Source organism: Nilaparvata lugens, chromosome 5, assembly GCF_014356525.2.
Source record: "Nilaparvata lugens isolate BPH chromosome 5, ASM1435652v1, whole genome shotgun sequence".
Classification (NCBI taxonomy): Eukaryota; Metazoa; Arthropoda; class Insecta; order Hemiptera; family Delphacidae; genus Nilaparvata; species Nilaparvata lugens.
The window spans coordinates 53,989,021-54,012,896 of record NC_052508.1 but is presented as its reverse complement, the minus strand read 5'-3'; the positions used below and the strand labels follow the sequence as shown (position 1 = coordinate 54,012,896).

Here is a 23,876-nt window from a genome sequence, read left to right as displayed (position 1 = left end):
GATTTAAAACTAGTAATTCCTGAGGACTATCATAGCTTTTTCGCCCCACTTGGATGTAATGAGCTGGTTTTCGTGCGTCATATGGAGGCCGAAAATTATTGTTTTCTGACCAGGCCGGTAAAAGTTTTACGGCCCTAGGGCTGTAAAATAACCTTGAAGTCAGCTGATTCTGATTTGATGTGAACGTGTTTACAAAATGGTTTATGAAACGGAATCAGTTTATGCTTCTAGAATTGAATAAGTATTCTGCAATGAGATACTATCATTTTATTTGGATGAATAAAATACAGATAAGATATTATATTATAAACTATTCAAATTCGATTTTTAGAGTAGGATAGAACTTCTAACCTAAACTTCCTAACAAGCATTGTTGACGTTGACATTCAGATTGGCCAAATTTCAAGTGTGCTAAAACAGCTGATCAAAAAACTTTTCATTATTTGTGTTTATTATTCAAGAATCAAAACATATATTATAATAATAATCTTATTGTCATTTGGAAGAATAAAAAGTATAAACTCAACCTCTTACATAATTGAACATAATCTTTTAGGTTATTTAGACAAATCAGAATAAAAAATAAAAAACTTGGACCATTTCCTGATATTCAGATTACCTCTGATTTGCTAGAGCTATGACCTTGCTGTTTTGCTTTTGGAAGTGCCTAATAAACAATTATTCTCATATTTATATTGTTTTATTTTTCTGTGTGGCGAAAAATAACGTTCTCACCATGGGCAAAAATGTTTTTCCGGCTCTCAATCTTTTCTCGGCCTACGGCCTCGGACTTGAAAACCGATTTCGAGCCGGAAAAGTCTCATTTTCGGCCCTAGGTGCGAAATATACTATTACGATTCTTTGCCCTATCAGATGTAATTTTTAAACTTGATTGATTGGTCAAATAGTAATTTTTATTCCACTCTGAACTATTTTACATGCCACTGCAGTCATAAATTTGAATATTAGTTTAAAATATATTATAAAATACTGCTCACATGTGGAGCGCTTTTGGAATTTTACTCAATTTTCAACACTTTACAACACTCCAGTGCTTTTGGATTTCACTCCATTTTCAACACTGGAGTGTTGTAAAGTGTTGGAAATGGAGTAAATTCCAAAAGTGCTCCACATGTGAGGAGTAGTTTACATTTAAACTAATATTAAAATTCATGTGTGCTGTGTGGTGTAAAATAGTTCAGAGTGAAATATTCACTAGCAGCACGGGAAATCATAAATCATTTAGATCTCATGACCAGAACTCAATAATCATGATGCTTTTCAATTTTTCTTTCAAGTTTTTGATACCATAAATTTCATTAAATATTGACATTTTCATAAATTTAATTAAGTATAATTTCTAGTTTACTGCTTGTAATAAAATATTAAGCTTCTTGAGCTGTGATGTATTAGTATTCAAATATTTTCAGATATAATTCTATGATGTAGTTATAATATTAAGTAGGCTATACCATTTTTTCAATTTTTCTGTGTTACAACCTCTTGGATGCTTCATGCATTTATTATATAATATTATTCAACGTGTTAACTCATAAGTGTGTGGCTGCTATCATTATTATTCTGAAATAACAATAACAAATAATACAATTCAGTCCTACAATAAGTTAGTATAAAATATTCTAGCATAATATTTAGTTAATTTTTATGATCATAATGTAGGAATGCAATTGAATTAATAACACTTAAGAGGAACTATTTCGTGATAAAAGACAAGTCTGATTGTGAACATATTAGATGTGATGTGTTAGTACCGTATTGAAATATTTCCAGATTCAATTCTTTAATATGATCATAATTTAAGGTACAGTTCCTATATTATAGTTTTTCATAGTTGTTCATACGTCTTTGTACTGTTTAATATGTAATAATACAGTATTATAATCAAATAATTGACTCTTTCAAGTGTTTGGTGGCTACCATTATTATTATTATTAGTCGTAGAGCTCCCGAAGTGGAAGACGCTGAGTAAAATCATGATCATCGATTTTTATTAGACTTGTCGGTTTTCTTGTTCGCCCACCAGCTTTTCATTCTCGGAGAAAATGCAGCTTTTCTTTCTTCACTCCATCTTGTGCCAACTCTTGGTGCTTTTATCTCTGGAATAATTTCCCATTTGTTCACTTTTGTTTTGAAAATATTTCTATTTTTAATTTCATCATCAGTAATTCCTGCCAAAACTAGATCTTTCTTAACATTCCTAATCCATTCTCCTCCATAGGCAAGCGAAGCTACATATTTTACTATTTTTTTGTGATTCTATGGTCAGGGACCCTCATGATATGACCATAGAATTTTAGACGTCTTTTTCTCATGTCTGTTACAATATTTGAATGTTGCTCAACTGTGCTATTTTTCTGTAATCTATTGTAAACAAGATATGGACGGCAGGAATAAACCTCCACCAAATATGTAAACAAGATCTTCCTTCACCAAGTATGTAAGGGTGGAAAATGAAAACAGAAAATGATCGTACTGGTTTGATAATTAAAACAAAACAATAAATTATTAGTACAAAATTAGAATTATAATTAGAAATTATGAAATAACAATAAATAGATGAATATTTTAGGGCTACTCGCTTGGCTGCTAGTGAAGATTAAATTTGTTGTGGTTATGGAAAAATTAAAACAATGACTCAGTAGTCACCTACCTTTATGATAATGGCCCCCAATTTGGCATCCACTGGTTAATCGCGACGTTAATTATTAATAAAAATAAATAAAAACTGATCTAATGAAGTGGGTTCAGATCCCTTCCTATTCAATAATACAATTCTCTTTAAACTGCCCGAACTGTGACAGGAAAACTGTATTATAAAACAAGAACAAAATCTATCCCCTTCACCAGAACAGCCGGACTTTACTCACAGTCCTAACGAACGAGCTCACACACCGACTAGTAAAAATTTTGGGTATTAATATATAACTCAGTCAATGCCAAACATGAAGCCATTTCAAATACATATTTTTATCAGTCGCACAAGCCGAGCACGTTTGTTATGAAAAACAAAAGAGAAACTACAATAATTTTGATAACAAGTGAAATAAACAATCTTTCTGTCGATGACAAAACTGTTCAAAGGCAGAAACACCGTTCATTAAACTTTTCGTAAAATAAAACTCTAAAATCCTGATCAATATGAGATAAATATATGAATCATATATATGTCCCATATGACCAGGTGACACATCACCCATCCCGCTGAAAGACTCGTCCCTGAGTCTGTAGTCAAGAGGGGAACAAAAAAAAAAAAAAATGATAAACAAAATAATATACTCGGGAAACAACGTGTGCCTGATTGACTTGATAATGCTACTATACATTGAAATCAAACTTTTACATAGAAAGGTAGGTTACTCAAACTAAATTACAAACATTCAAATCAAATTCAAAACGAAACTATGCTGCACAATAACATTGATTATATATGAAACTAACTTTCAATATTATACACATTAATATACATGAATATTCAACTTATTATGAAAAGAAAATCTCAATTGACAATATTTATTTGTGAATCAACATTGAACTACTTCAAAAGCTGCAATAAAAATCGAAGAAGGAAAAAAAAAACTTTATAAGTACATTATGACTCATAACTATATAGTCAAGAAAAAAAAACAATAAAACAGTTAATCCATCAAAAAGTAACTATATAACTCCTAACTATCGATTATATGTATCTTGGGTTGTGCTACCGTTACAGCAGATAATTTACACACATACAACTTGATGCCTAAATATGCACAGAATAAAGTTAAAAACCCTAACCAGCCAAATAATATATAAAAAACAAAACTAGAGGAATTTACAACATCTCCCCAAGAATTTGGAAGATCTACTTTGTGAAATATATCTGACGATATTACGTCTTGAACTGTAAATTCCGGAACCTTTATATCTATATCAGTTTTTAAAATTTCGCTAAAATTAACAAAATTAGGATTGAAATGCGGTTGCAAAACATCAATTTTCAACGAATTAAACTTAACCCAATGCAAAGGTAAGTAATGGAGAACCTGAGGTTGTTTATCAACATTTGCGTCACACGGAAAAGTCTTTCTCACCATTATTCTCCCGCCGACCGAAATCTCGCAATGACAGGGTAAAACCACATACATTGCTCCCGGAATAGGTTGAAGATGATGAAACGAACCTCCCTCGCAAGTGACTGTAGTGTTGGCCTGTATATTCGCGACGATATACTCCGAAGGCGAAAATTCGACGATCTCCAACTCCTGCTTAGCTGGACGACAGCTTAAACTGCAATATTGTTGGATGTCCTTCAGCTCTGTCGCCGCAAACAAGTGATGCATACATCTTGATGACATATGTCCTCCATGCACCAGCCGCGGAAGATAGCATAAGAAATCGTCCTGTGCCCGACAAGAAGAGAGATGATCTCCCGAGATGACCTGAATCTCACCGTCCTCCTGTCTCCGCGCCAAAACGAAATCCTGCTGCTGAAGCTGACAAATCTGGCCGTCGAAATACATAGGTGTCCTCACATACTTGTGCAATTGAAACTGTCCGCCGATGCTGACCAACGGTACTTTTAAGCTAAGCACCATGGAGTTCTCCTTCACCACGCAAGTCGTAAGTGGAAGATCAAAATATCGCTGCAAATCCGATAGAGGTATAGCTAACTGGTGTCCTTTCGACTTATATCCTTTCTCCAATCTGAAGAGATCTGAACGTAATAAATTGGGGTGTACCAGCGAAAAGGGTAAAAGCTTTTTATCACAGCGTTCCTTCGCAGTATTTATGAATTCCTGCCGTGATAAAATATTTACATGTGAGTAGAGGTGAAAAATGTAAATTAATAACTGGTTTGTGAACAGTGTTTTCTCCTCCGATACATTCTGTTGTACGAATAATCTCATACTGTCTGTTAATTTGCTATACGCATCGTGAAATTGCTGAGAAAAATTTCCAGCAAACTGCCTCAAGTTGCGAGAAATCCGAATTAAATCTTTGTGGTCGTCTGCAACCAACCCTTGGAATGCGTTGAGGTGATCAGCTACATGTTTTTCGTTGAATTCCAGCTTATGAAGTTCCCCATCCGTCGCGACTGCGCAACAAAAATGAAGAAAATCGCCGACAACATCGATCGCTCTGGTCTTTCGTGAAGCTTGAGTTCCCAAACGAATTGAAGAGTTGAAAGCAGCATGACTGTTGCGAAGAATTCCGTTTGTAGAATTATACAAAACTTCTACCGCATCCGCTAAACTGCAATCCTCTTGTTGACAGTTAGGCCAGAACACCCTTTCCGCCTGCAAGATGTCGAGCTGAGCTGCCGGGAAATCTACCTCGTATGTTAGTGGAACCGATGATTCATACGCTACAGCGTGACGTAGCTCCTTGTAGAAAACTCCCGCGAAGACCCTGACTGCCTCCAGTTGCGCCGTGAAAGTCGTGAGAATGAGAAATGACGCAAAATGTACCATAATTGACATGTTTATGCGTAACAGAACCTCTTACAAACAAAAAAACTCTACTTGAAGCAACCGCAAATGAATCGTAATAAAAAAAAATCAAGAGAAACGTTTACAATAATATTAATAAACTCGACGTGAATATTACAATTAACAACTGGACTGGCTGGTTAGCATATATTATTAATCAGAAACCTAGAAATGATACAATTTATTAGAAGTGCATAGGCCTATATATATACTGGAACAATTCTGAAATCAGAACAATATGAGTCATATGAAAACAAAATCACAATCATACAATAAATCATCAGAATATAAGAAACTTATACTCTAGTTATATTTTATTGAGAAAGAAATTCAAGTCAAAATAAAAGTGAATAAAATATTCATCCATCAAAAATATAATTGTCTTATAACAGCTTCATTATGAATTTCTATTAGTGAACGTTTAAAAGTATCAATAACAACGTTTGTCACTCAAATGAACGACCTTGCCCTGGATATGAATAACAAGATTGACAACTAAACAACTAAACGTGACAATTGCACTTTCTTAACGTAGGTCACATCAGTACAAACGCAAAAATAAAATAACAAAACAATGAATTACATTACTGTACTTTTTCGTGGCACCATATATTAAAACGTACCATGATTTATCGAGAAAAAAAAGAAAGTTATATCAGTGATAATGTTATATTACAAAAATGTAACATGTAATCAGAATATGTAATTATGTGAATGAAACATGACCATTTGGTTATCATAAAATGGTAAACTATCCATCAACCATATTTCCTGCTCATTTTCCTGGAATAACCATAATTTGAAATAACTGAGATATAATTATAATGACTATGAAATATAACATGGTTAGTCATAACTGTAAAATCAATACAAAATCAATAATGCAACTGTGAAATTAAATGTAAAACCCAGCCAAATACCAATTTTCATAGGTAACTGTACCCTAAAATTATAAATATGTAACCATGGAATAATAAACCCTCTTCTATAATAACTGATTCTATATCATAAAACATGGTTCTACAATGATTACCAAAAATCACTTCTGAAAATAAAAACTCAACCATAATAATAAGCCCTGAACTCAACCTATTGTGCCAAAAGAAAAATTTTTCTACTCAAAACCATTAATATTAGAACCATGACACAATGAAACTCAAATATTATCATGAAATATAATCAAGAATATAGTAATCATTAGTTTATACTGAGAAAAAATTATAAAACGAAATTCAATTCAAAGATATAAACGTATAAAACTGAAACTCTGCTATCCATAGCTAAAAACTTCCCCTATAACCGTTTATTATAACCCATGGACAATAAGTTTGGTCTATATTACCATTGAAAAATATGGACTTCACCTCCAGCAACAATAATCAGTAATAATATTTTAATAAAATTTTACGAGGACTTATAATTATAGGTTTGAATCATAAGACCCCATCGAAAACAGATCAAATAAATAAAATATAATCCTATTATTCAACCACTGGATGATAAATCCATAAATATTATAATCAACTCTGATAAACAATGATGAAATGATAAATAATTACGAATAATATTTACAAAAATTCTCTTAGGGACTTTAATATAGCGCATGACTTCAAAAAAAATACGACTTAAAAAAATGACTATCACCATTAAACCTTAATTATCAACACCTTATGACAACAAATTCAAATATTTAATTCATGAAATCTATCAACAAAATATCTACCTTTAATAACCCTTGAAAATATTTCAATAAAACTTATTCATAACCTTAATATAATGAAATATAAAATCCAAAGGGCCAAAATTCTAAAGTGAAATATCTCAGAACCCTTTGCCCTAAACAAAATTATAATTATCGCAATGCTAAAATCTATGCTAAGAAAATATGAAACTGCAATAAAATTTTTTTCGAAAATCGACTTTTTCCGAATTTGTCTGAAATTTCTAGACTAACAATCAAGATACGCCGCATACCTTGTAATCATCATAAATCGTAAAAAAAAAGAACTCATCGGACTCATCATAACTGAAAACCAAAATCCAATATATGTAGAATACAACTATCCATCAAATATCATGAAACCAAAATGAAATCCCAACATAAACCATAGAAAAATAGCAGATAACCATTTAGCAAAAACGCGCGAAATTCAAAATCAGTAGATAACCATTCAGCAGAAACGCGCGAAATTCAAAATCCGTGTCTGACTGTAGCCGAAAATTTACTACCTATTGAAATAACTCACGAACCCTCAAATATCTCAAAAATATCTACTTCACATATCCTATCCCATTTTAGAAATGCAAGCGAATGACCTAAAATTCATCTTTAAATTAAAAAAAATTTTTTTTGCTACAATACAAGGTCACCAACAAAAACTATAAAATGAAAAACCTCAAAACCCTTTGCTCTAAACAAAATTTTTCACAGAACAAAGTTGAATGTACTCATCCTAAAAAATAAGATTCCCGAAAAAAAAATCGAAAAATCACAATATTGTTTTCCATGAATTGGAGATTTCTGAATTTTTCGATAATTTCGCCTCTTGGCAGCCAGTAGAGCAAAAATTTAGTAGGAGTCAATCAATATCGAACGCTATCAAAATCGTCGTTTGAAAAACTTCCTTCACAACAGATTCGTTCGGTGAATTACATTGAATTTCCAGAATATGTTTCAAAATACTAAAACAAAACTTTATATGAAGAAAAAAAATCACAAAACCCCAAAAAGAAAATTTTTGAAAATTATTGAAAATACCTAACTCGAAAACTACTGCCCTAATCGAAAAATTTTATTGGACATAAACGATTGAAATTATCACTACCTACAAGCTCAGTGAAAAAAAAATAATAAAATCCCAAAATTGAAAAGTTCATTATTAGTAAAAATATCAAAATCTAATAAAAATTCTATTCTAATTATCTTATTCTACTCTAATCATTATTTTTTTTAGCTCATAATATTTCCACATAACATAATATTAATCATTCTTCATATCGGACAATGATTATTTTCAATTTATCTGACATCGAATGATGTATTAGTCCCAAACAGTTCAGCGTTCTTCATTGAATGACAACTGCAAATCAGTTAAAAGGCCTCGTTCTACTAGCAATATTGTCTCATGTAATACTTTCGCTGAGTCTGCTGAGTCTGAGTTCGTTTTTCAAACCTCTCCAGAATTATTGTTTCAATAAATATTTCATCGCTATTAACGCTTAACTGGGACACGCTTTCCAAACTATTCAAAATTATGTCATCATATTTCTCTACCGAACTCTCATTAATAACAATTCCATCAGTTTCAATTTTATTATTCTTCATATCTTTCGGATAATTACAATAATTCAAATCTGACTCTGTATTTTCACCTTCACTGTTCACACAAATCGCTGATTCACATTTTTTCTGTAATCGGTTCAATATACTATTTCCCTGGCCTGGTTCTTGTTTATCGATGATTATTGATTCATTCATCTTGTTAACAAAATGTTCATTATCGTCAGTAATACTTTTCAGCTCCAAGTAGCATGAGTCAGTAATATTTCGTTCAACACCATTATTTGCTGATCCACATTTCTGGCTATAATTAATTTTAATATCTACAAGATCAATCCCGTGTTTATGGGAGATTGAATATTTCTTATCATCAGTATTAGAATAGTTTCTTCTAACATATATCCCATTGTGCCTAACACCTTCCAAAGTAGAACCTGATTCAGTGACTATACAACCTCCTAATTCATTCCTTGAATTATCAATATTTGATGGACCGCCGTCTAAAACATTTTCATCAATATGCCTAGTACTAAACTCCTGTGTCCTATCAGTAAAATATGCTTTCTTACGTCTAGCATTTTCCGAAAACTTATTTCTGCCATCAAAAGAACACACTCTAATATCATAGCCTTCTTTTTCACAAATTCTATGCATCCTTTTATAAACCCGATAAGCATAATTAACGTTGTAAAAACAATTCCGCGTAAAATGATTATGTTTACCACAAACTTTACATTTCTTACGTCTTCTTTTTCTATTAGTCCTATTATTCACGAGACTAACATTCTGATGCATCTTGACTCCTCTAGATTCACAATCATTACGCATACCAGAGTTCACAAAATGTTCAAACGGCCTGTTATCAATCGTAAAAGAGAAAACCAAATCACTTTCCGATAAATCCAATAATTCTTCCTTAATCATTCCCATATCTTTATCCTCTTTGTAAATTATATCTTCCTCATTCAAATCACAATCATTACAAATAAGAACTTCATCCAACCCATTTTCAATCTCGAAGTTACTAACATGACAATATACATCCACTTCATTTGAAACATAATAATTACAAGAATCAAAATCATCACAGATAATAGCATTTTCTAAACAATTTTCATTTTCAAACTCATTTCCGATTTCCAATAGTTCTTCAAATTCTGGTTCCATAATATCATTAATTACTTGCACCTGTCCAAATTTCCACTCATTCAAATACTGACATGATAATTCATATTTCTCAATATTTTTATACAATTCTACAATAGTACTATTTGATAACATTATAATTCTTTCAAATATATTTGAAGACAAACCTCTTAAAATTATCCTGATAATCCGAGATTCATGCATATTCGAATCTACTTTTTTACATAGGGATAAGACTCGTGCTACAAAATCTCTACCATCTTCTTCAAATTCCATGCTACAAGTATCTAATTCCTTTTCTAGTTTCCACAATTTGAGAGGAGATCGATAGAAATTAACCAATTTTTCTTTCACTGGCATATATTCAAATTTGTCCTGTCGAGTCAAATCATTCTCAATAACGTCAAAATATTTCTCAGCACTTCCTTTCAAACAAAACCGCAAGTATAATAAATTATCTTTTTCATCCCAACCGTTCGCTAAGGCAACCTTTTCAAAATAGTTGAAAAAATCATCAATGTCAAATTCTTCATCTTTTCCATCAAAAAATTTCGGTAATAGTAACGGTCTAAGTTTTTCCATTGTTAATCTGTTCCAATCCAATTCTATTCAATAATAAATAATAAATTTCCAATTAATCTGGTTTCAATAATCATAAATTCTCCATATCTCAAATATCTCTTCAGTAATAATAAATTTATCCTATTCAATCATATCTTAATTTCTCATCTCATCATAAATATCTAATTCTTTTTAATAAGAATTGATAATAAATCTTGCAATCGTACAAAATCTTCAATTGTCATAGCTTTTGCAATTCAAAATCTCAAAATCAATAATAATCGTAAATCTTCCAATATCGTGAATCTCAAAATTAATCTGTTCAATTATAATCATCATTCTCCATCCGTTAAAATCCATTATTAGTAATCAATTATTGTTCCACAAATTCAATAAATCCTCGAAATTCATCCTACTAACTGTTTCTAGAGCCCCGTAAGGTTTAAACTCAACTACTTCACCCATAATTTCACTGAAATAAAAACATATAATTATTTAATAATGAAAAATGAAACCACAAAAATTGAATCTTCAATGAGGTAACCGGAAAAGTCCAAATTTTAAAAGCTGGATTTAATAACCCTTGAGCCTCCACCAATTATGTAAACAAGATATGGACGGCAGGAATAAACCTCCACCAAATATGTAAACAAGATCTTCCTTCACCAAGTATGTAAGGGTGGGAAAATGGAAAACAAGAAATGATCGAACTGGTTTGATAATTAGAACAAAACAATAAATTATTAGTACAAAATTAGAATTATAATTAGAAATTATGAAATAACAATAAATAGATGAATATTTCTAGGGCTACTCGCTTGGCTGCTAGTGAAGATTAAATTTGTTGTGGTTATGGAAAAATTAAAACAATGACTCAATAGTCACCTACCTTTATGATAATGGCCCCCAATTTGGCATCCACTGGTTATTCGCGACGTTAATTATTAATAAAAAATAAATAAAAAACTGATCTAATGAAGTGGGTTCAGATCCCTTCCTATTCAATAATACAATTCTCTTTAAACTGCCCGAACTGTGACAGGAAAACTGTATTATAAAACAAGAACAAAATCTATCCCCTTCACCAGAACAGCCGGACTTTACTCACAGTCCTAACGAACGAGCTCACACACCGACTAGTAAAAATTTTGGGTATTAATATATAACTCAGTCAATGCCAAACATGAAGCCATTTCAAATACATATTTTTATCAGTCGCACAAGCCGAACACGTTTGTTATGAAAAACAAAAGAGAAACTACAATAATTTTGATAACAAGTGAAATAAACAATCTTTCTGTCGATGACAAAACTGTTCAAAGGCAGAAACACCGTTCATTAAACTTTTCGTAAAATAAAACTCTAAAATCCTGATCAATATGAGATAAATATATGAATCATATATATGTCCCATATGACCAGGTGACACTATAACCATTCTCAGTTAATCTCGAACCTAGAATTTTTTTAATTATTTTCCTTTCTTCTTTCTTCAATTTTTCTAGATCAGCTTTCCTGTTGAGATTTAGGGTCTCACTGGCATATAGCATTGATGGCTTTATTACTGTATTATAATGTCTAATTTTAGTGTGAAGAGACAAGCATTTTTTATTGTAAATTAATTTTTTAATGTAATGGCTACCATTATTAATATTCTTGAATTATAAGAAAATACAATTCAGTCCTATAGCTAGTTCAAAAATAAGTATGATCACAGATAAAATAAGTCCTATGGTATGATGTAAGAATATGAAGCATTAGTATAGTATATACCAATATTAAGTATAGTATTGTTCATACCAATATTGGTAATGTAGTTAGAGTATAGAAAAATAACTATTAATTACTGGTATAGTGGAATTAGTTACTTTCAAGGAACACTGTTCTGTGATAGTGTTAAAGTCTGATTTAAAATATCTTAAGATATACAGTACCTTCTATATTGAAACTAAGTTATAATTCGGTAAATTAAAAGTTATTCATTCATATTATATTCTCAAAACTTCATGTTATTATATCAACCATGATTAAATCATGATCATGATTTCATAATAATGCTCTTTTCATTTTAATCCTTCCCCAACAATACGTATCTTAACAGAAACTTTTGGTTAACTACACGTATCTCAAAAAAATACATATAAAATATTTAAAATTGGAAATAGATAGATAAATATGGATAGTTGAAAATTACTCAAAAGTAAATTTTTCAGTTTTACGTATTTTTTAGTTTTTGCATATTTTTAATATTTAAAAAGTTATTTTGCTCTTCTGAAAAAACGCGTTTTTGTAGATACGTGTTGTTAGAACTTAACCGACGTAATATATTTGTCACAGACTAAACTGTAATGAAAAATTACAGTGTACTTCAAGGAACCTAGAATACATTGAAACCTATAATACATTGGTACATTGATATACGTTAAAACATTTTTAACTGGTATTTACGAGACCAGCGGATAAGAGCCATCACTTTTATACGAACTAAATCACAAACTTTATGTTATTGTTAGTTCTTGAACAGACTATAGATAAAGGTGTGTGCAATAATATTAATGCAACAGAAAACTTATTTACAGATCACATAAATATAAATAATTTATTCAACACTATGAGACAATACCAACCAAGAAATGACAAAATAGAACAAGAAAATTGGATAAACAGCCAGCGCCTTTCTTCCTGGAGGTTGACTATCACCCAGGAATAATACGGACGCTGAAAACAAAAGAAATAGTTATTGGAATTGATGATGAAGAAGCACTTTGTAATAACTTTGTTGCACAAAAATTGTCTCTCATGTGAAGCAATAAACTTAAAAAACACCTATCATACTAATAATAACTTTATAATCAATGACAAACTCAGGCTCATAATTCTTATTATAGTGGGCACTTTATTTCTGGGATATATCGAATGCTACTGATAGATAAAAAAAACTACAATAATAATAATAATATTGTTCAACTTTGTTGTAGTCTAGACAGTAGACACTGTGCTTCTACGCATAAAGTTACAATAAAGTCTTTAATATTATACATATATATGATATTATAATTATACATACATGATATTATAATATCAGACTACAATAAAGTTAAACAATAATATTATTATTAAAGTTTTTTATCTATAAGTATCATACAATATGTAAAAATTCTGAAATGAAAGGCCCACTATTATAAGAAGTATGAGCCTGAGATTGTCATTGATTATTGACCGAGCGAAGTGAGGTCTAAGATTCAACTCGACGGTTTGGCATTTCTCTTAATGTTTAAATACTTATATGTTGCGCATTTACGGCGAAACGCCGTAATAGATTTTCATGAAATTTGACAGGTATGTTCCTTTTTTAATTGCGCGTCGACGTATACAATTACATACAAGGTAAACAATATACAAGGTTTTTGAAATTTTGCATTTCAAGGATAATATAAAAGGAAAAAGGAGCCTCCTTCATAGGCCAATATTAGAGTAAAAATCAGACTATAGAATTATTCATCATAAATCAGCTGACAAGTGATTACACAGATGTGTGGAGAAGCCAGTCTATTGCTGTATTTCCATAAGGTCTATAGTTTCAATCAGGTACTTGTGGATGAGAATACTGCGTGAGGTCTACTGTTCACAAACTACTAGTAAAGTTATTAGTATGATAGGTGTTTTCCAAGTTTATTGATTCACATGAGAGACAATGTTTTGTGCATAACTGCACACTAGAATTACTAAAACACATACTCTCCTGTAGAAAACATCTAGAATTTGAAAACACGTCAATTATTTTTTCTGACAGTTAATATTAGACTCATTTACAGATGTACATAATTAATTTCACATGACTCAACAACTGTTAGGCAGTCAGAACAGATGGTTCCTTCCTGAAAACAAATACAAGAATTAAAATTATGGGGTTTCAAGCACCATTGCAAATTTGTTTTTAATAGGAGATGGGCGTAATGGCCAAGAGAACTACACGATTTGGCTATGATGTCACTATAATTCTTCGCCCGATGTGTATTAAGCTGGATTCGCACAAAACAGTGACAGTGAAAATATAATTCCCAAGAGTTCTAATTGAACTATTTCCACTCAGCCCGGCCGAATGTGTATGAATAATACCATTAGAACTTATGGGAATTATATTTTCACTTTCACTGTTGTATATGAATCCAGTTTTATAGGGCACAATGTGATCCATTATTCATGCAACCAGCAACATTCTCACATTTACATACGAAACCTTGATAGCCATAGGTAGGCTATGGAATTACAATAATGGTTTCAGCACTTTAGTGGATAGTTTAAATGCGACGGTACGAATAAGATATATAAAAATGTGATAAGATGAAATAAGCTCACCGTATGTAGCCCAAGCAAAGCCGACCATCGAGACAATGACTCTTAAAATTAGTGACAAATGTTCTGATGCAGCCATCATTATTATTCTGCATACAATTAGAGCCAATGCAGTCGGTAGAAGACAGTATCCCAGTACGCATACGCTTTGAAACAGTGATCTGTAATAGATTGATTGATTATTATCAAGTGCTAGGTTTCGACATGGGTCAGACACCAAATTCAACAAGCAGGATACATAACTTGTTTAATTATACTACTAGTTATATTTATACTACTAGGGACATTGGATGAGACGGCAATGCTTGTTGGTGGATGCCATGGAGGGGACCATTCAGGGAAGAAGAGGAAGAGGGAGAAGAAGATACAAAATGTTGGACTTCATCAAGGAGGGGATGAGCTACTATGCAACGAAGCGACTGGCAGAGAATAGAAGAGAGTGGAGGGCTGCTGCCATATAGAAGGACCTGCTTACGAGCAGAAAACTACAGACAGACAGACAGGTATAATAATGTTCTTACATGAAGTATGGGTTAACTGAATGAAAATCAAGTTGAGGATCAAGATTCAATGAGACCATGTATAAAGTTAGATACCTTATGAGGATAGTCATTATTCAGTCCTTATCAGGAAATCATCGGCCGTCCTCAACAAATCTGAATTTAATTGAAAATGCCTTTATTTAGTTAGTAAAACATTAGTCTTAAAACTCGACAAATTATATATGTAAGCAAAAGAAAATGATTGCAATATGAGAAATGTAACACAAGACAAAAGTTTTGACATAACCCGAAAGGTTGTCTGCCAGGAGTCGGTATCATATTATTATAGTTTCATACATACATTTCATTTATATCTTCTACAAATATCAAAGTAATGCAAAAATTTACACACATGCAATTAAATGAATAAACAAAATAAAAATAATTCTATTAACCTTGTCAAAAAATCATAACCTACTTGAAACCGAAAAATAAATACAGATGGATAAATAATACTACTTGCTCCATGACTACATTTTTTAATAATTGAACTCCCTTATTAACTGATTTCTAACAGAAGCTGCCTTTTCCACATACCACGCTAACATACTCTATTCTTTTCCATTCAACCACTCTATCATCTCCGCATCTGTTTTTGTCCAAATACATTTTCCGTACCCCCACTAAATCTGAATATTTTGAAATAAATAATAATGGAGAAAATGTTGATGTGCTTGAATTATTTTATAAACTGAAGAAGTTATCAAGGCTCAAGTCTGCAATACACTATATTGTAGTGATGACCAAATGCTTGAAGGTCAGGGCCTACACTACAGTGTTCGAGAGTTTCTAGACGACCACTTGACTCAGATTTTGCATATTAAAGGTAGGCGCACACAGATCGTCATCGGACGGACGGCACGCATTGGACGGATCGAACGATTATATTTGATGCATTATTTTCAATTGGAGTGCGCATACCTATCCACATCGTATAGGTATGCGCACTCCAATTGAAAACAATGCATCAAATCTAATTGTCCGATCCGTGCCGTCCGTCCGATGACGATCAGTGTGCGCCTACCTTTATAGGGTGTTTTATTGTTTAAAACCTGGCTTTGAATCATACACACTGCCATCTTGATCATAATCATGTGATAAGTAGTGTTTTTGTATAATGACGCCATCGATCCCTCAAGTGTGAGTAAAGGATGAAGAAGGATGTATTAAGGTAGCCTACTTATCAAGTTTTATCTTCTACATGTTCAATTTTCTAATTAAAACTAAAATATTTAGTAGAGATAGCATTTGACTCACATATTTCCGCCAAGAAGTTTGGAATTGACAGTGACTATCAAAGCTCCTATCCAAACTATGACAAAAACTTCGGCAAACTCGGGTCCGCCATCATTAGAGCTTGAAGAATCCGATCCTTGTAGTACCCTAAATAAACATTACAAACCATTATTTCATTCTAGCAGTTCTTAAAATACAGTATTAGATTTGTAATACTATATTTATCATCGCTATCCATAGAAACAATCTTACAACCGGTCTTGATAACAATAAGTTACAATGCGAAATATATATTTCTTCCAGTGAAGGTTTAGCTGCAATAATACAGAGTCCGGCAGTGAATAGTTAAAATAACGTCAAATAACTGTTAAAAATCAATGAAGTTGTTAACAAAAATTTTATTCGTATCACCGTAATCATCATAGAAAAACATTATTATTCCATTTACAATATTGTTCATTTCTTGAAAATTACGTCGGCAAGGTCCTTCTCTCGCCTGGCATTCGTTGAGATGCTGAGAATGAATCAGCTGAGTCAGAGCGAATGAAGTGTACTGGTGGAATGCTAGTGTGTGTAAAGAATTGAAGGAGGGGGTGTCGGTGTAAGAATCTAATGTTGAAGGTCAACGACGGATATTCAGTTCAACGTATTTCAGTAGCAATGGAGACTTGGAGCAATCCACACCGTGCATTCGCTGTGAAGGCTTATTACCAAATGCCAGCAGGCGGGAGAAGGACGTCACCTTGCCGAAGTAATTTTCAAGAAATGAAGAAAGGAACAATATTGTGAATGAAATAATAATGTTATTCTAAGTAGATTACGGTGATACAAATAAAAGTTTTGTTAACAACTTCTTAGATTTTCAACAGTTATTTTAGAATCACCCGATTCACAGCCACTCTGTATTTAGATTTGTTGAGAAAACATTTTTACAACTTTATTATCGTGATAAGAGAATATTAATGACATAAAAGATCTGAAGATTGGATGGTTAACCGTATCATATTTATTTTCAGTGGAAATTATAAAAAATATAACCATGAAAAACTATCAAATAAAAAGCATTTATTTAAAACGAAAAGTTTTTAATTTACTTTACCGTAATACGAATTGTATTAAAGATAATATATAATTGTAATTACTATTAGTTGCCTTGAAAAATAGATTATGAAAGTTGTTTGAGCATGCTCAAGAATAGAAGAGATTCTATTCAAATTTCCTCACCAATGATCTTTCTTCTCCAGGTAGGAAATATACAATATTATATAGTTACTTGAAAATATAGAGAACGATTCTTACAAATTATACAGGTAGTACTTAGTGATAATTACATTGCCATAAAGGTGCACAGCAATAGAGGCCCCCATAAGTCCCCTGAAAAATAGAATAATTGATTAATGTGCATGTTGAAAATCCATGTGTTGCATTACATCATTACAATCCGGTTCTATTGTAGATAAAAAAATAATCATAACGGAAAACTCCATAATGTGAGTGATGACAAAAGTTCTATAAAATATAATACCACTATTAAGCTTAACATTGAATTTCTCAATGTGTTCAGTGTGGATGTATTTAATAAAAACATTATGGGCCGGTTTCCGAGCTCGGGATTTAGCTAAGTTCTAGACTTTAAACAGCTGGAGTCAGAAATTTAGCTTTCCAAAACGGGGCGTAGTCGCAGTTTTTATAACAGTAGTCGCAGTTTTTATTTTTTCATTTCAATAATTGGAAACGTTTTTCCTTGACAAAATTAAATATTTCTAAATAATTCAAAATAGCTGAAACTTTACACTACTTTCTCTTCATTTTATTTTGTGTTTAACTTCCTAGTTTTTTGAAATTTAATTCAAACATGACTTTGACAATGACTGCGACTACGCCCCGTTTCGGAAAACCAATTTTCTTACTCCAGCAGTTTAAAGTCTAGAACTTGGCCAAATCCCGAGCTCGGAAACCGGTCCTTAGTGACATATGAGTATCATAGCTACTAAAAATATAAACTGGAAATTTCATAAACATGTGACATGGATAGAATTTGATTACTTATATTAATGGTTGGGATTTTTTTATGTGTTTTAGATTTAAGATTTTTCAGGAGAAAAGACTCTGATATTAGAATAATAATTTCCGTAGTTGGACTTTAGTGAGAAAATATATAATTTAGTGAGAAAGTAGTATTTTTGCAGCGACAATAAGATTCTGCTAACTTATGTCTAAACGACTCTGAGAACCAGCAAATTCAGGGATATTTGCTAGTTGTCACGGATGAGGCGGCTCCACGAGGCAAGGACATGGCGGATAGCCTTGATGTTTGGTAGCCTGTAGATATTTTCACAGAGGAATACTGCAGACCTGGCAAGTACCCGCTTGCCGAATCTCGTGAGAACCGACTCTTCCACTAGCAGCAGTTAGGCCTTCTGGCACACTCAGGTGGAGAGGGGCAAGTTTTCCGGACGGAAAACTTCCAGTTCTTGAACAACCAAGATACCGAGCGGATCAAAAATCATATTGCAAAAAGTTAAGTTAGTTTTCCGGCATCATGAGATACGTGAGTGTCCTGTGTTTTGGGATTATCAGTGGGAGTGATATCTGTGGGTGAGTGTCAAAATTTCTAGCTCATTATAAAACCTTTTCACCCGACCGAGAGATTATCTTGTTGTAGTAAAATTTATAGTTAGCATAATCTTATTGGTCGTATAGTTTCTTTAGAATCAAACTTTGTTTAAATGGTCAGTGTATTGTTTTTGCTTCAAAATGGATTACTTAATAAATTAGAAATGAATTACGTAGCCGATATTCGTTGTTACTCAAGTTCCCATGACTCCTTCAAAGTAGTTAGGGATCTTCAACCCTCATCAAGGGCGGTTACACACACATTCAACAATGCATTTTGCTTAAACGCTCACATAAATTGCTTCAGATGGATTGTTACTCATGCTAATTCTATTTTCCAAGCTGTTAAGTTCAGAATAAAGTCCATCTTAATAATCTTGAGCCAAAAGCTATCTAATCTTACCAATCATACTTACATTCTTTTAGAAGAGATGTTTTTTCTCTGGGGAAAAGTACGTGTTTGAATTTGATACCAACCGCTCTCAAGTCTCTGCTCTGAAAATATTGAATGCATTTATATTAATTTAGAGCAAACACTTAGAAATGTGATTATTCAAATATGAGATACAGGTGTGGTGTTGCATTAATATAAGTTAAACACCGATTCTATCAGCAATACAAACAAGAATTGATTGTCTGTATTGAGTCGCATCTTTATTAGCAGCTTCTAATTGCTTGTCTAGTGGGAAAAAATATGATGTAAATAATCTTGAAAGAGTTGTTTAGAATGAATAATATAATACAAAATCCACTGCAAAAATCTTGAACTAAAAAAAAATTATTTATTCACTTTTTTCCTATACCACATAAGCATTTTGGAGTACTATTCATAGCCAACAATTCAAAATAAAATGAATGGGAATCTGGTTGTTATTGATTGTTGAAATTCATTGTTAAAAATTCACACTCAACAGAAACTTTTCACTATATTATAAAGAGAAACAATAGCATAAGGAGATATCCCTTGGTATAGGGCGTTTATGTTGCAACTTTTACTGTTATCTCAAGCCGATAGTTCATGTAATTATTTTCCGTGAAGCTGTGTGACACTGGTAGTCTCTCATATTGTGCCGTTCATACACTCTCACCCCAACAGTATATTAAAATTCGACAATAATCATCAGTAAACGCCATATAATCACAGTAATCATCATAATAAACGCCCTGGGATATCTACTTACGCTATTGTTCTATGATTATACAAATAATAAATTTGAGGACAAAAATGATTTTGTCCATTTATGTATATACTTTCAATACAATTTGTATTTAATGGGAGAAGGAAGGTATCTTTAAAACAGACTTCCATTCTTTTGAAGCAATTATTCTCAACTTGAATAAAGATCTTGGAAAGAAGTTCAAAAACACAGTTGGTGAGGAATTGAACACAAGCGTCCTATCTTGGCGCTATATTGGAGAGTACACTGAAAGTGCGCCCCAGCCTAAAAAGCTAATTAGGGGTTGCTAATCTCAACCCTGAAACTGCGCGCCTCGGCAGTCAGCTGCTAGACACCAGATGATAGATTGCTTGTTAGAGTATGATCAAATTGGATGCTTATATGTGCAAGTGAGAAGAAGCAAAATCTGGAAAGAGGAACAGGAACACTCACACTGAACGCGTGCATTTGCTGGTTGCGTTCAGTGTGAACAGCTACAGACAAGTCACAACGTGACTTTTTTCAGATTTTTTTTTTTTTGGCTCAAGCATGATCTGACGTGCACTTGCACATTCAATGTGATCATACACTTAAAATTAGTCTAATCTACGTCAAGATTTAATATTCATATTACTTTATTTGTCATTTCAAAGCTATTTCTGTGTTTCTTCTGTATTAACTGAATGCACATTTACAAGTGTGAGAGTAACAGGAAGGATCGTTGCAACCAGATTTGTCATGGGAGGCGCAATATCGTCATATACATGAATTTTTAGGCGCAGCCTCGGCGGTCCGGTATATATCAACAGAGCTAGTTAAGTTAGTTGAATGTGATATCACCTTATTATTATTTATTTAGCGCATGGCTTTTTTTGCCAAATTTTTAAAATTTCACACTTTTATAAGTGCACGTCGAGGGATGAAATATACTGTATTGCCTGGGGACTGGCTAAAGTGAAGTCGTTAGCCTCGCCCAGGTAGGCACGTCTCTCACACTCAAATATAATGTGGTGCACTGTCTGCTCCATCGCCCCACAGTCACATACTGGGGAGTCTCCAAGTCCCCATTTGAAAAATGACGCATTGCATCTCCCATGCTGGGTTTGAATTCTGTTGAGTGTCACCCAGATGCGCCGGGGGAGCTCAAAACCAGGAGACCTAGTGCATGAGAAATAGCTCTCCGGTATTCCAGGGGGCACCTCCTCTCTCCATCTTCTGTTCAGAGAGAACCTCTCATCTCTCAATTGCTCTGCCATCCTGACCGCTGGCCTTCTGGACTTCAGCTCCCTTCTATATAAATCCGGAATGTCCTGATGGATTGGAAGTAGATGATTGGACGAAATCCTTTCATAGAGCCTAAGGAGAGCTTGTGCTCTCTTTTGCTTGTGCTCTCAATTGCTCTGTCATCCTGACTGCTGGCCTTCTGGACTTCAGCTCCCTTCTATATAAATCCGGAATGTCCTGATGGATTGGAAGTAGATGATTGGACGAAATCCTTTCATAGAGCCTAAGGAGAGCTTGTGCTCTGCGAAGAGGTGTAAGGCTCCTGTAATTATTCGCATTGAATCATTCAGTTGCACATCTACAAGGTGAGTGTGACAACTGTTGATCCAGGAAGATGCACAGTACTCAGCAGCAGCATACACCAGGCCCAGACTAGAGCACCTCAGAGTTGAGGAAGATGAGCCCCAAGTTGTGCCTTGGGGTTGTACCTTTACTTACAGCTATTGTTTGAAAACCTAGTCTAAAAGTTGCATGAGTGCGGGAATCCGTATGGTGACAGGTTGTCAGCCAACCCATCACCACAAAAACAGTTTTAAAAAGTGACAGTTTGTCAGCATCAAAGGAGGTGACAAGTTGAAGTGATGACACTTTGTCACGTTGCCGCTAAACATCAAGAAACATTAAAATTAGATAGACATTAACATTAAATAGGGAAAGTAATATGTCGATTCTTACAATGGTGTCACTTATTGGTTCATCTAGTGTGTTGAAGTCTGGTTCTCCAAGTGTTTGCTTTCTATTACTACCGGGAACATTCATGTCTCCCTCTACAGATCCATCAAAACCATCGTAGAGCTGAAAAATTGAAATTATTGACATTAAAAAGAATTTGATGATTTAGCATTTTATTGTCAGTAGAAAGACTCAGTAATTAATAATAGAGAACTAATAAATTTTACAATAAAAATAAGCATTAAGAGATACTATTTCAATAGTAGTTTATATAACAGTTTTGTAAAAGGGGTCTTTAAAGCACGAGTTAGATGTAGAGACACAAGTAAGTGAGCGTCGCAAACGAAAGCGTGTCTTAAACATCTCACGAATGCTTTAAAGACCATATAGAACTGTTGTATACACTATTTTACATTTTATCCACGACCACTCAAGTAGGGTATTAAATTCCTGACTTGGTATCAAATTCAACAAACTGGCCTATATTATTACCATGTTCACCACTATGTCATTGTTCCTAATATTACATCAGATATACCAATATTAGTTATACTCTATGGAAAACAGTGACAGAGAATTGACAACGCAGTTCTTCTATCTTTCTTCACTGCCATTATAACGTGGGTCTTACTATTATAGGCATGGCTTATTCATTATTATTGGAGGAGGCTGTTGTTTAATGTCTCGCCACTCTCGCCAAATGTCCAATCACCGTAAATCGTGAGCCGAGCGGTAAGCATAGTAGGCATCCACACTCTCGCGTTCGTTGTCATTAGTACCAACTCGGCGATAGTGATTCACCGCCCTGCCTCGGAAAGGCACAATTCATGGTAAAGTGGTATATGGGTCCATGTCCTTTTTTAATCCCAAGCAACTCCTACAAAAGAATATTCAATTCTAAAAGAAGAGACGTGGCACCAAGTATCTTCTGTTAGCATTGGTTTATATGTTTAAATACAACTGAAAAAAGTTCCACATCACTGCATTATGCAACCTCAGTATGAATTGGGCCTAAGTGCATAAAATAAAATGTTCTCAGAACTGCTAAAAGTAGTTTATGAATTAAACCGTAGTTCATTTCATCAAGTTACCTATATATGTGGCTTGTATTCTCAAAAAAATTAAAATACAAGTATTACATTCTTGAATTTTTTTCAAGCGTCAAACTCTATTGATTTTTGAATAAAGGTGTTTATCAATAAATACTCACATCTAGTTTAGCAACTTCCTCCTGGTTAGTCATATTGATTTCAAATGTTAGAAACTTGACGGCTAATAAAATAATTCAGAAAAAATTATCAAACACTTTCAAGAAATTAATATTATGGTTGGAATATCTTTATCACATTATTATTGCATTGACGTTTTTTGCCACAGCATTATTATTGTAATATCAGTACAATAGGCCTATTGTGTACACAAAAACAAAACTAACCTCAATTTTACTCAGTAGCTAATGCTAATCAGCTGATTACGTTTTGATTACAAGTGACCAGTGTTGCCACCACGGCTACTGCAAAAATCCCTAGATTCATGA

The 23,876-nt window shown here is 33.1% G+C and overlaps 1 protein-coding gene across 1 annotated transcript; it reads right to left on the bottom strand.

Annotated features, from left to right (window-relative positions):
- Nucleotides 1–13,045: 13,045 nt before the first annotated feature.
- Nucleotides 13,046–23,824, bottom strand: LOC111058149 (protein YIPF6). Its single transcript, XM_022345648.2, has 7 exons — nt 23,550–23,824; nt 22,343–22,462; nt 19,643–19,721; nt 17,942–17,984; nt 16,632–16,757; nt 14,836–14,993; nt 13,046–13,194 (listed from the first exon to the last, which is right to left on the bottom strand). The coding sequence occupies exons 1-7, from the start codon at nt 23,580–23,582 to the stop codon at nt 13,076–13,078; spliced, it is 678 nt and encodes a 225-aa protein (XP_022201340.1). The 5' UTR covers nt 23,583–23,824; the 3' UTR covers nt 13,046–13,075.
- Between the last annotated feature and the right edge of the window lie 52 nt (nt 23,825–23,876).

What these genes read in the sequence shown, in the direction of transcription:
- LOC111058149 (XM_022345648.2), bottom strand. Translation starts at nt 23,582, where the DNA reads ATGACTAACCAGGAGGAAGTTGCTAAACTAGAT. An exon ending in AACATCTCTTCTAAAAGAAT is followed by an intron (nt 17,985 to 19,642) that starts GTAAGTATGATT and finishes TCTATTTTTCAG; the next exon opens with GGGACTTATGGGGGCCTCTA. An exon ending in CTGTGCACCTTTATGGCAAT is followed by an intron (nt 16,758 to 17,941) that starts GTAATTATCACT and finishes ATGTTTATTTAG; the next exon opens with GGTACTACAAGGATCGGATT.